At 39.4% G+C, this 13,039-nt stretch overlaps 1 protein-coding gene across 2 annotated transcripts; it reads right to left on the reverse strand.

Moving 5' to 3' along the window:
- Nucleotides 1-126: 126 nt before the first annotated feature.
- On the reverse strand, nucleotides 127-12,940 carry LOC115044002 (V-set domain-containing T-cell activation inhibitor 1). 2 transcript variants are annotated; one of them, XM_029502821.1, is made up of 9 exons: nucleotides 12,717-12,940; nucleotides 5,446-5,522; nucleotides 5,030-5,362; nucleotides 4,034-4,342; nucleotides 3,200-3,331; nucleotides 2,485-2,517; nucleotides 1,766-1,807; nucleotides 1,612-1,647; nucleotides 127-1,517 (listed from the first exon to the last, which is right to left on the reverse strand). In XM_029502821.1, exons 2-8 carry the CDS (start codon nucleotides 5,516-5,518, stop codon nucleotides 1,613-1,615), a joined length of 957 nt encoding a protein of 318 aa, XP_029358681.1. In that variant the 5' UTR covers nucleotides 5,519-5,522; nucleotides 12,717-12,940; the 3' UTR covers nucleotides 127-1,517; nucleotide 1,612. The 2 variants fall into 2 exon arrangements, with proteins under 2 accessions (XP_029358681.1, XP_029358690.1); XM_029502830.1 differs by lacking the exon at nucleotides 2,485-2,517 and having other exon boundaries at nucleotides 12,717-12,935.
- Between the last annotated feature and the right edge of the window lie 99 nt (nucleotides 12,941-13,039).

Consider the following 13,039-nt stretch of genomic DNA (forward strand, 5'->3'; position numbering starts at 1 on the left):
AGTCAGCCACCACATGTGGTTAGCTCGTAGACAGGGGACATTTCCCCATGCATTGATATGAGGTGAAAGTGTTTTAGGTGAACAAGGATATTGTTCTAACTGTATTTACCAAAAAACTGAGGGGGATGACCGGAGGAGTTCTGCCCTTTATCTCATTTTCACAAGTGTAGATACATGAATAATACAACAATCACTCACACACTCTTCACCTAAACACATTCCCACAGTTGATGTCAATAGAATTATCAGTAAAACATGAACATTTACACCAATTACAATCATGTTACAAACAATTTCCCAGTGAATTTGAAATACAGCATAGAACAGTGATTATATGGTTATTGGATGGTTTTTAAACAACTGCAATTTGCTATCAATCACATCTTAGAATGTAATCAGGTTCATGAAGCCTAACAAAAATGAAGGCTGTCTAATCAGATGAGGAATTGAAACAAAACATTTGTACAAGATTGGCAATAAAAAACTGTACTGCAACTGTATGGTACATGAAAAAAAACCCCAAAACAGTACTGTCAGTCAATAACAAGAGAAAGTCACGTGACACATGCAGGTATAACCAGTTTGGTTGATTTGAGTATGGGAAAATTTGCAGGGGTTGACTGTTCTTAGGCAGCAAAGGTTAAGACTCAACGTGTAATGGAATTAATTTCCTAATGATTATTTTTTAATTGTAAAATAAATATCAAATTATTTTGTAACGCAGTAATTTCACCTGTTACTAGAGGTGTGTTTCGTTCAGGGATGACATCGACACAATAACTCACTGTAGGCCAAAAAACCTTTAAAAACACATACATTAGTTGACAGTCAGTAAAAAAAACAAGTTTTCTTTTATAATTTTTAGTCAACTCCACTCAGTGGATAATAATAATTCCTTGGACAGATGATATAGACCTGACTATAATGCTTGCAGGTATTTCTAACGATTTACCTACAACATCCATTACAAACACATACTTCTATATCTTAGTGCTACATGCAGGGAAATTCAACATGTTTGGATACTCACTAATGCATTGTTACTTCTTTGAACTGTACCTTTTTAAGTGAGAAAGCTAAATCCACATAGTGCCCACCTTTTCAACTAGGTGGGGGAAGAAGGAAAGCTACTGCTGCCAGTCCACAAAGTGCTCCCTTCACTGGGGCTGAACAGAGGTGTATCTAGACAACCTTTTTCAGTCCTACATAAAACCATCGTTATGTCACGATGTCTGGTGAGGCTACTGTTTCGCTCTTGCTGCAATTTCACACGATCCCATGGCTTCTGGTTGTCCGATACTGATTCAGAATCAGATTTTTTTGTCGTTGGCGTTGAAATAAAAGTGGCAGTAGGAAAGGAAACATTGATTCCTCTGATTAATCACAGCAGTATATGTTTATCCCTGGTTATACTGTTTGCAATAGAAGTGCAGTGGCAGAATGGAATGAGCGACAAGGAAGTGTTGATTTCAGAGGTTTCTAGTAAATTAGCATAATCAATTGATGGGTAGTATTTCCTGAAGAGAGAGAGAGAGAGAGAGTTAGTCTTTTAGACAATCCAACAACAGAGAACTGAAACTTATATCAAAAGTTTGCTTGCACTATTATTACCTCAGATCTGACTTTGGCATGCCCTCACCATTGGATCTGTAAAAAGATTTAATGTTTAACCAAATGTTACAGGTTGTATATGAAATCAATATTGAAATGATAAAGGTTTTAGTTCTTAGAAACAGTGAGCAAGAACACTGCACCTAACACATACCTTCAGTTTCTGGTTCATATCTACCAACCTCTTCATGGTTACCTGGAATAAATTCAAAATTCCTTTGTGAGTTGCAATAGGTAGCTGTGAAACCATCACTGAATTAAGGGTGCAAATTTTTTGATGTTACAACACAAGTCTAGATGTGTTATTATTCAAACACTGGTGATTAGTGACCGAGCCCAGCATTCCACAAGTCACTGAAAAATACAAAATGTAGTACTGTGATACAGCATTTACCACTGTAAGTTCAAGAATTTTAAAAGTTGAGAAATCGTGGCCCACTGTAAGGGTTAATTAGTTTTAAAAAAGTTTAAACATGAACAAGGTTCATAGGTTCAAGGTTCAAAACTTGGAAGTTATCCAAACTTGAAAAAGCTCAAAGAGAAGGAAAAACAGAAACCTGTCTGCAGGAAGTGAGTTTGGTTTCATGGTTTAACATTTGTTCAACAGAATTCCAATATTTTAAGCCAAATCCAAAAACAGACTCAGTTTGAATCTGCAAAATGCATATAAATAATCAAATATAACCCATGAATCTGTGACCAGTTTCACAAGGCATTCAGCAGGTGATAAACAGAAATAAATCAGCACAGAGAATCCTTACATGTTTGTATGCACACCCAAAGTAACCGCTTCATTAAGCAAAGGATCAAAAAAAACATTAAAACTATGCCCAAATAATCCTCTGGACGCCCGGGGTCCTTACATAGACATACCCATAAGGGGTGCTGTGGAGTGCCTCCTGGTCTCTGTGAATAAAATCATAGATCATAATAGTGAGGCAAAACTCACTGCAATGATCTCTTTGTGCTTGCTTGGTGGCCTGTCAGGCATTTTGTAGAACACTGTCTGATAATTGGAGGCATTTATCTGAGGCATTTATCATCTAATGAATGATTAACATGGCTGACTGCCGGTGTTCCATCTGCTTGCTTTGGCTTAATGTTGACCTACTGTCATCATGATTCTGCTTGGCTCTTAACTGTTTACAGAAAATCAGTGCTAAAAATCACGCCCAGTATATGAGAAGATTTGTAGTCGAACATCATATGAAAAACAGAAATGTATGTCAGCATTAAACATCACAGTAATACGATACTTGTTTAATACACACCAGTAGAAAAAGGACCACTACTCACTACATTTAATCACGATTTAAATCTTTTCTGGAATCCTTATATAATCTTTCTTTTGGTCTATTATTCTTTCTTAGTGGAAACTACCTGTTTGATTTTTTTAAGATGGCTGTTGTGTAGTCTTGTTCTTTTCCTCTATATCGACATAAAACCGGCAATACCTTCAAACTTCAATTGTTGTACTTTTTCATCTGTATTATGCCATTTCTCTAAATAAAGTAAATAAACAAATAAAAGCAAATAAACAAAGAATTAAATTTGAACAAGAGCCATGAGGGTTAGTTCAGTTACTCACTTCTTGTTCTCCTTTTATAAATCAGCAGCGCCAACAGCAGCCCTATGATCAGCGATCCAATGACCACCACAGGCGCGATGATCTTGGAGGATGATTCAAAGCCCAGGCCAGCTCTATTCACGTCTTCCCGCTCTGAATCAGGCACATTGAATAATCATGATTTAGTGTCAGTACTTTCCAGACAGATTATTCATGTAAGAGCTTGTGAAACAGATGTTGTGACATTTCCAGGGAAATACTCAATCTACATCCACTTTTCTTTCACCCCAGACAAACAAACAAAGTTTGGACATAAGCTTTGCTTGATCAAGTATGTTTTGTTTAACATTCCATTCATTCATTCAAATGAAGAAATAGCGCATTGCAACAGTGTGCCAAATTTGGAAGTAACTCAGTTACTTGCATTTCCAGTTTAATGGCAAAATATGCTGTTGTAGAGGATCCCAGCCACTAATACAAAAAAATAAACCCTGTCTATCAAAGCAACTTAGTTTAGTCGTCTCAAGTTAAAATACGCTGTTGCTATATGGAGCAGGTTAAGTCTGCCAGCGCACAACACCTCGTCTTTCTGGTCAGATAAAGGTGGAGCTCCTGTTAGTTTGTGGCTTGGCATAAATTAAATCTGCAAAATTTGCCAAGATGTTGACTGAGTGATACATATTGATATGATCCAATGATACACAGCAACGTGTTTATATAGCATTGTTGATATCTGTGTTTCTTTATATATATTATAAAGCACGATGTTGAATGTACATTTTGATTGTAATCACTGTATGACATTTTAAAACAAACATGGTTAACCAAAAAGGGCTAAAAGGTGTCACAACATACCGGCTGTTTGTGCTTTTACATCATATGAAGCCTCAGCTTCTTTGTCTCCCTTGGCATTGAGCACTACACAGGTGTACTTGTCGAAAATGGATCCTCGTAGCAAAGTCAACTTGCTGGTGAGGCGAAAGAAACCATTTGCCATCTCCTCTGCCTTCATTTCAGCGCCCGCTGTCCAGTCTGTTTTGTCATCAACAAACCACATAATTTGACCTTTAGGGTAGCCATCATCAGACTTGCACATCAGCTCCCCGTCTGTGTTTCTAGTGATCTTGTCATCTTTGGGGTGAATAGTTGCCGCACTGTATTTGGCTGGGAAGAGAAAATGGAGAGTATATATCATGAAGTTAAACAATGAAGTACAACACATCCAGCAAGGAACACAGTGCATGTTCATGTTGCGCCTCACAGCAGTCTGCGCAGAGGTAAACAAGCAGAGGTCGGTGATAACACGCACATTGGCGATCACTCCACAGACTACCTCACTTGCCGGTGTCTGTCAGGTTTATGATTTCTAAATCACACCTGTGCACGTAAAAAGTCGCACTGCTACAGATTGCATTTTTTAAAAATCTGTTCAGTATCTGATTTAGAACCACTTATGAAACTGGCCCAAATCTGATTTGAAATGATCCGATTGCATTTGATTTCACACTGCCATTAAACAATCTGATCCGGGTCACAGGACTGCCCTCTATGGCCAACGAACCTATAAAGTGCAACTTGTGTACAACAAAAAGGGTCGGATGTAATTTTTTATCACAATGAAAGTGAAAGTTATCTGGAGCTAGCTGATACTGTCTACTGGAAATACCCTCCAGTGCTTGGTGAGGAAAGTCCCCAAGCCAGTAAACTATTTTCACTACTCTATCATCATGTCTGTATTATGTGTGTGGTTAGATTACATGTTATACAATAACACAAATAGGGACTTTTACTTAAAATGAAGCGTTGAAATTGATATACACAAGCTGAACTTGAAAATATTCCGTGTCTCACCTGTTACTGTAAGGGTGAGGTCGCCCTTGCAATCACCGCTGTCTGTTATGACTTCGCATTCATAGTGTCCAGCATCTGACAGCTGTGTGTTGGTGATGAGCATGGACACATTCATGTTCCTGTCGTGCCAGCGTGGCTCAGCAAACTTGTAGCCCAGACGGCCTGTGGTCATCTTCTTATCAAAAACCAGTGTGGCATTGTCAGCCCCGGTTTTCCACCAACTGATGGTCCGGATTCTTGTGTCGTTCTCTATGCTTTTGACCGTACACTGCAGCAGGGACTGCCGGCCATACTGTCCCACTGTCTCAGCCTTGCAATGAATGGTCACAAAAGCTGCAGAAAACAATGCATTAAGATACATTAAATCAGTTGCAAGCAGCATTTCAACACATTCTCAAAATGGTGGTGGAACTTACCAGGCTCTCCTTTCCCAACAGTGAGTGCAATGGTTAAAATAAAGAAGAGGGTGCCAATGGAGGCCATGTTCATTATCCTGAAATGACAGCTAATATTAATAATTCTGTGTAGAGATGAGTAAAACACATCTGTTTATGATATTTAAAGGTCACCAGGGCTCACTTCCTGGGACATGCCAGGTGGAGTGCTGCAGACTGAAGCTCAGAGGGGATCGAGCATTTGTTGTTGCAGCTTCTGAAACGAGTGGCCTTTGCACCTAAGAGAGGTCTCCTCCTTTACTGTTAACCTTGCTTGGCTTCCATTTACTGCACTTGCTGTGAGTTATCTTACCCCTGTGCTTTATGTTTTTGCTCTTTTATGTGTTTTTCTTCTCCCTTGTGTTTATGTCTTTACATAGTATCGTCTGTTGTTGTTCGTGTTTTATGTGTAATGTACAGAGCCTTGGCTACCTCTGTGGTTTTAAAAAGTTTTTTAGAATTAGATAAAGTTAAGAGCAGGAGTTTAATTGTGGTAGCTGCTGGTAAAACTAACAACCTGACAACCAATCACATTCAATTCTTTTTATCCTCGGACAGAACCAGCGACACAGTTGCATACTGATAAGTTGATAATTTACCAGAATGTTTTTGTTTTTTGTTTTTTTTTTTTTTACATCAACTGCATGACTGTTGCAACAAACTTTTGCAAGGTGCACATGATATGATGTCTATGATGCTGTTTTTACTGCACGTGTTTGTATGGCTCTGAGGTGTGGTTTGTTTGCCTCAAGCAATCAGTGTACTGAGCAGAGAGCTCAGGTGTTGTGATGACCTTGTCTGAGCAGGTAATCCACCATAAAAAAAAAAAAAATCCTCCACACCAGCAACAACAACAATGAGAAATAATACATTAGCCTTCAGGGGAACAGTCGAGTTTATAGTTGATTTCTTTATAAATGTGTGGTTGCAGGTTTGATTCCCGGGCCTGGGGCCTTTGTAGCCTTTGGATGTCTACGGTGAGTGGTGACCCTCAATTGCCCGTGGTTTTGGCTTTGAGAGCGACTGGTTGTTTGTCTTTGTTTGTCCCAGTTGTGGACTGGCAACCTGTCCGGGGTGGATGGAACCCACCCATACCTGTTGAGCTGAGGTCTGATTTGCATATATGCATCCCCTACGTCGGTGTATCAAGTGGAGCAGTTCACAAAGTGATGTAAAGCAGACAGGACAGGGTCCAGTGTGACAGCTAAAAACTCAAGATGAGAGATGAGAAGCCTGTCAGTGGTGGGCTCAACAAGTCACAACTCTGGAGTGGCTGTGCAACTTTGATAAGAAAGTTTTACCAATGTGCAGAATGTAGATTTGGAAGCATTTTATTGAAGGGATGCAGTAAAAGTGTAGAGCCTACCCTTGAACTCTTAGACTTCACAACTACAAAATATTGGTCTTCATTGCTCCCATCAACAACATGCATACCAACAGCAATAGATAAGAAATAATCAATACAACAAATGAAGGTGATTACAATCAAGTCTAATTAGCACATTAAGACAGTATCATTTCCTATAACAAAGGCATCAGATGATGACACATCAAAGAAGTCATGGAAGATGACAAGGGACAGGAAGGCAGTCCAAGGTGATGAGTCGCTTCCAGTCCTCATAGATCGCTGATCTAAGAAGTTTTGTGCAGCGTGCTCCAAAGGACCACATTTTCCTTCTGCTTTGGGAAGTAAGGAGCTGGAATGGCGAGGGTGCAGGGGGGGTCAAGGCAAACTTTGTTGAGAAGGCCCCTTTCCCCCAAGCATGGTGTCCTTCTTCTTCTTCAGGAGCTAATGGCCAAATTCTTAAGAGTTGAAGAAATTGTGACATGTCACATCAAGCACAATCAGCATCCCCTGGTTATTCTCCATGCCTCCACAGCTTTGCAGATTTGTATCTTCTCAGCATAGCTAGATTTTGATTAAATCTTGATCCCGTATTGTGACTTCTTTGTGCCCATATATTGCCGGAAAGGACAGTGAGACAAAAGAGATTGCCTTACCTTAATCAGTATCCGTGTCACAGAAAACAAAGAAGTCAATGATATACAGCAATACAAAATAAAATTAACAGTGAAAATGCTTACATTACAAATTTGAAAATAAAAATGTCCCTTTGTGTTGCCTGTCTGAGGATTTGGCAGATGCTCAATCCACTTTTCCAGACTGCCAGTTTTCCCATCACAGATCTTGCAGGTCTTGATTTGCAGTTATCAAACTGAAGCATTCTTGAGAGAATGCGATAAACATTAGATAGTATTGTGGCATAGGGGAAAGAAAAAAAAAAAAAAAATCCACCTTCCACTGCACCCCAGCAAGTGTATGTAGCCTCACCTCGAGACCTACGTAGGCATGCAGATCAGTTTGATCTATTATTTTCCAATTGTCTCCATATTTTTAGTAGCCTTCCAAAGTTGACAATTCCAGGATGATTTTTTTCAACGGTTGGTGTGATAAACAAATGAAATGTTGAAGCAATGTCCCACACATGGGCAACTGCATATGTTGTGGGTCCTGGGTCATACTAGCTCTTTTGGCGATATGGTAATGAGAGCCATGTTATTTTGATGTTGTTGTTGAGAAATTTCTTTTTTTTTCAACTGAAGATGATGTATCATGCTCTGGGACTGTATTCTTCCAAATCTTCATCCTCTTGCTCCTCCAGAATGTCTGAAAGAAATCATGTTGCTGACCTGCTGGGGATTGTAACGGGCACTCATAGCTTCAGGAGACAACTAGGGTTGGTTTCACATGTAGCATCTTTATAACCTTTGACTGCAATCCCCATTAGAAAACAATGCTTTTAAGACATGTTTGACATGTTTGACAAGACAATTTGAGATGTATTGTGGATGGGTGACAAGACAGTTCTTGTTTTGTTTTTTTTTAAATCAAGCAGTAGCATATTCTGTGTGTGTTTTGTGAAATTATGGCATATTATGGTCATACTCATGGTACCCAGTCTGTTGGTTTGTTTGTAAAATGCAGGCAAAAAACAAGACTAACGTTGGACAGAGGAGAACAGAGGAGACTTGACCACACAATAAAACTAGGGTCGATGAATTCAGGTTAAATTCATCAGGAATATGCCACTAAAGGTCACTTGGTTAATTGGTGACTGCAGGTGTGTTTTGTCTCTGTGTCAGCCCTGCCATAGACTAGCAACCAGTCCACTGTGTACACATCCTTGCCCAATACAAAATGGGATTGCCAACAGACAGATAATCTGTAGAGATAATGGGTGGATACATTCCAAACTCTATTTTGATCCAGTAGTTAGTCAACCCTGGTTTTGATGTTTTGTCCCTTTCACCCATGCAGCAGATGGAAAGATTCTGATCTGAAATCTATTTCTTGATCATTTTAACCCTTGCTCTCCTGTGTAACTTGTTTAATATACAATAGACAGATGCCATGCATACGTGCAGAACTGTGACTTTGAGCTACAAGCATAATCATATCATTTCCCTTATCGCATTTATTCAGGCTTTCACTTTCATTATAAATCAGCCTTCAATAAGGCTGTCTCTGTTGGTCTGTTTTTAAGACCACATAGTTCTCAGTTTATATTTATTTTTCATGAAAATTCTCAAACATTTTTTCCCCTATAAAAACAATTCCTTGGATTTAGAGCTGGTCATTTTGGCAAAGGTTTACTTTTACCAGATTACTTTATATTGGACGACAAATAAATGATTAGGGGCTGCATCAAAACAAGCGTGATAAATAGGATTACATGCTGCATCACTGTTTATGTAAGGGGCTGCATAGCCAGTCAAGGTCAAGGTATTTATGCTGATCATGTGTCCAAAGAGCATGTCAACATCAGAGCTGGACCAAGGAATAAAGGAAGATGGAGGTCTGGTCTGATTAATCAGGTTTTTCTTTTACATTGTGTGGATAGCGGAAGACATGGCACCAGGATACGCTGTTGAAAGACGACACGCTGGAGGACTTATTGCTCTGCTGGGAAACCTTTTTGTGCCATCATTCATGTGGATGAACCACCTTCCAAGATCTGTTGTTGTTGTTGTTGTGTGGTCCTTCATGGAAACAGATTCATCCCGCGGCCCGTGGGTTTCAACAATTGGAATTGAGAAATACAAGCAATCCCAAAATGTCCAGGAAGAGAAAATTGATGCAGATGGAAGGCTGTTTCATGAAAGATGGGAAGGTGAATACAATGTTTGTGCTTCCAGGAGAAAAACCGGTACGTCTTTTGTGCTATGAAGCGGAGTACAATCTATGCCGGCATTTTGACACTAAACACGGAACTAAGTAAGCCAAAGTTAGCCTTCCAGAAAAACAACAAACTTACACAATTGCTGGTTGTACTGTTATTCTGCCCCTCTCAACCGTAAAAAAATTTTTGAACAAAGTTAATGTCATAACTGGTGTTGGATGATATTTTTCAGTTGGATAATTTGATCGTTGATTGATGGAGTAATGTGGGTTTCTTAACCTGATAAATCAAAAGGATTTATGTTATAATAACAAAACAACTAGTAAACATATATTTTCTTTTTGAGTCCATGCAAATGCATGTGTAATATTTGTAATTTGAAGTAATACATTCAGAATTATTTAAGTAGTTTTGTATTACATTACATTTATTATATATTACATTTGGTTACATTTATACTGCCTTACAGTTACATGTGGCCCTTTGAGGGCAACCATTATGCCGATGTGGCCCTTGATGAAAATGAGTTTGGCACCCCTGATCTAATCTGTGGATTAATTTTTTTCATTTTTCTTTTTGCTACACAGCAAAAATGTTAAAACAGCACCAAGTTCACTCAGCCTCCAAAAGTCCCCAGGTCTCAACCCAATCTGACATCTGTGGGAAGAACAGGTCTGATCCACTGATGTAGCCATAATAATACAAACAGCTGGACAGTCTTTTTTTTTTTTTTTTTTTACTAGCAGAAATGGGCTTCCATACCTGTCTAACCAGCTGTCCAGTGAATTTATGTTGCTGTACTGTTGTCATGAAATGGAAAAACTTTTTGTGTGAATGATGTGTCATACTGAAACAAAAAGTCCATTTAAGATATTTGAATTACTAAGTCTTATCATTTTTTTTTGCCATTTTCATCCCTTGTAAGACCATTTTATCCATGTACCATAACACAGATGTTACTTGTTGCACGCCAAGTTCGAGCTCATTCACGTGTTCTGGTCCATCATCACTTCATCGTCCTCATTCATCCTGTTCTGTCCTTAACTGATATAATTTTGTTTATTTGCATACTCAAAATCCAACAAGGCAAATTTTCAAATGCCAGTCCCTAATACATCACTATGATGAAACAGAAAGAGGGCATCTTTCCCCTGGCAACTTGTGGTTGTTCAATAAAAATAAAGGAAATTTCTAATTACCATCCATTGTATACATGCAGGGTTGTAGCAGCCCAGATGACAGCTGTAATTGGGCGAGGTTGGGTCAACATGGAAAGGTCGCATACATTAATAAAACGAATAAAAGATGTTTGCACCGGATCTACAATTCAATGAATCAATGCAACAGTGAAAGCAGTTGAGCACAATAGTTTCATTTTTCTTAGGGTTTTCCCAGTGCACTAATCATGCCAGTGCAGCTGTGCTCTGTATTCCCATCTGAAAGTATGAGACGTCATTTTCAGATGTTACCCTGAAATTTATTTCCTTCTCCATAAAACATGCTGCAGTTAGCTGCCAACTGAGAATATAAAATCAACTCAGCTGTGCAGTTATGGACATGCAAACCGGCCACTTGGTGGTTGTATTTCTACCTCCAAAAATACAACAATGTCCTCACAAAAGACTCACTTCGTTTATTTATTTAGCACTTCCTGTTCCACATCAAGTTTCAAGGCTTAAAGTATGCAAGAGGTGACTGTATAGCGCCCCCCCCTTGCAGATTCCTCCTGCACAGCTGTCGCGGAGAAATTGTATTTTACACTACATTCCCGAGCATATTTACATTTGATTGTTTATATATTGAATTCTTTGAGACACATGCACTTAATGAGTAACATACACTTTGAGATTTATTTTGGAGCTTTCAGTCAGTAACTGGTAGAGAGGTCAAAAGGAAATAGGGAATGAACTGCAGTATAGGTGCCTTCCTGGATTCAAACCACACACTTCAATTTCATGACACACAATTACCACTTTTTTTTATGTTTTTTTCCTCTTTAGTGCAAAACGACCAGACAAACAGTAATTAAACGACCCCAGTTGAAAACAATCAGTTCCCCTCCAGGACCCACATTTTTTAAATCAAAACCAAAAGTTTGAAATCAACTGACCGCCACTGTTTGCAAAATGCCTCAAACAACTTTTTTTTTTTTTTTTTTTTTAATTTCTTTTTCCTCCAAAATAATATGACCACCCATGTAACAAACTGCCCAGCCTGGTAGTTTTTACAGTCTTCCCTCTGGATTGAGCGGACCAGGCTGTAGATAGGTTGAGTGTGCCCTGAGACTTCTAGTCTGTGATCAACACCAACACCACCTTATCATTTGTGGTAAGGTGTATGCAAGCTACTGAGGAGTTTGTACAAACCTAAAATCTACAGTCTTCTGCTGCTTCAGCCACTATTTGCTGTTGATCTCCGGAGAAAGTGGCTTCTGCACGGTATGCATTTTGAATTTGAATGCGGCTCATTCGCACGTTGGAAATTATGAAACAACAGATCTTTTAGTATTTAGTATTAGCTAAATCAGCTGTCAGTTGAAATGGTCAAACTGACCCATCGTTGTTATCGTTCATTTTCCCGCTCTAAGACTTTCAGACAAAACCTTCACACTCATTAAATTGCTTTCAGATGTGAACAGGATGTTTGTGGATATCCCACCAAGCTGATTACATCCGACCTGAACGACCACAGCCGGCCGACATCCCCACGCCGTGATAACATTAACGCAAGCAAACAAACAAACAAACAAACAAACAGAAACCCATTAAAATGCAACAATACAGCAAATGCAAACATTTATCGACATTTCTACGAGGCTGCCTCGAGCCTTTAGTTTCTACGCGTTTCACCAACGTTAATCTGTCGACACCGATGAGCCGGTCAAACACGGAAACACAGGTAAACGGGTTTAAACACGGTTAAACACAGGTGAAAGGGTTTGGACGCTGTTAAACACAGGTAAACGGGTTTAAACACGGTTAAACACAGGTGAAAGGGTTTGGACGCTGTTAAACACAGGTAAACGGGTTTAAACACGGTTAAACACAGGTAAACCTGGAACATTACACTCACCGTACACGCTCCTCTGTGGGCAGAACTGTGTGTTCGTGTCTCGGACTCTCTCGGCTCTTACATCTTGCTTTCACTTTCGGTATGAGGGCCGAGGCGGTGCGTGACCGTCCAGAGCCTCACATAACGTTTTCAATCACGTGCGGTAGCTCTAGTGTTAAACTTAATTGTAGACTTCTCTTTCATTTAACGCACGTTACATTCATCGGTGTAAATCGGCAACCGCCACCACCACGCACATACCGACAGATAAAAGGATTAGGAAGAGAAAAGAAACCAACCCTCTCCAAAAAAAACCAAATACAAAACAAAACAATGGAGGAGAA

This window comes from Echeneis naucrates, chromosome 1 (genome assembly GCF_900963305.1).
Source record: "Echeneis naucrates chromosome 1, fEcheNa1.1, whole genome shotgun sequence".
Lineage (NCBI taxonomy): Eukaryota > Metazoa > Chordata > Actinopteri > Carangiformes > Echeneidae > Echeneis > Echeneis naucrates.

What these genes read in the sequence shown, in the direction of transcription:
- LOC115044002 (XM_029502821.1), bottom strand. Translation starts at nt 5,518, where the DNA reads ATGAACATGGCCTCCATTGGCACCCTCTTCTTTATTTTAACCATTGCA. An exon ending in TTATAAAAGGAGAACAAGAA is followed by an intron (nt 2,518 to 3,199) that starts GTGAGTAACTGA and finishes TTTTATTCACAG; the next exon opens with AGACCAGGAGGCACTCCACA. An exon ending in CTCCACAGCACCCCTTATGG is followed by an intron (nt 1,808 to 2,484) that starts GTATGTCTATGT and finishes AATTTATTCCAG; the next exon opens with GTAACCATGAAGAGGTTGGT.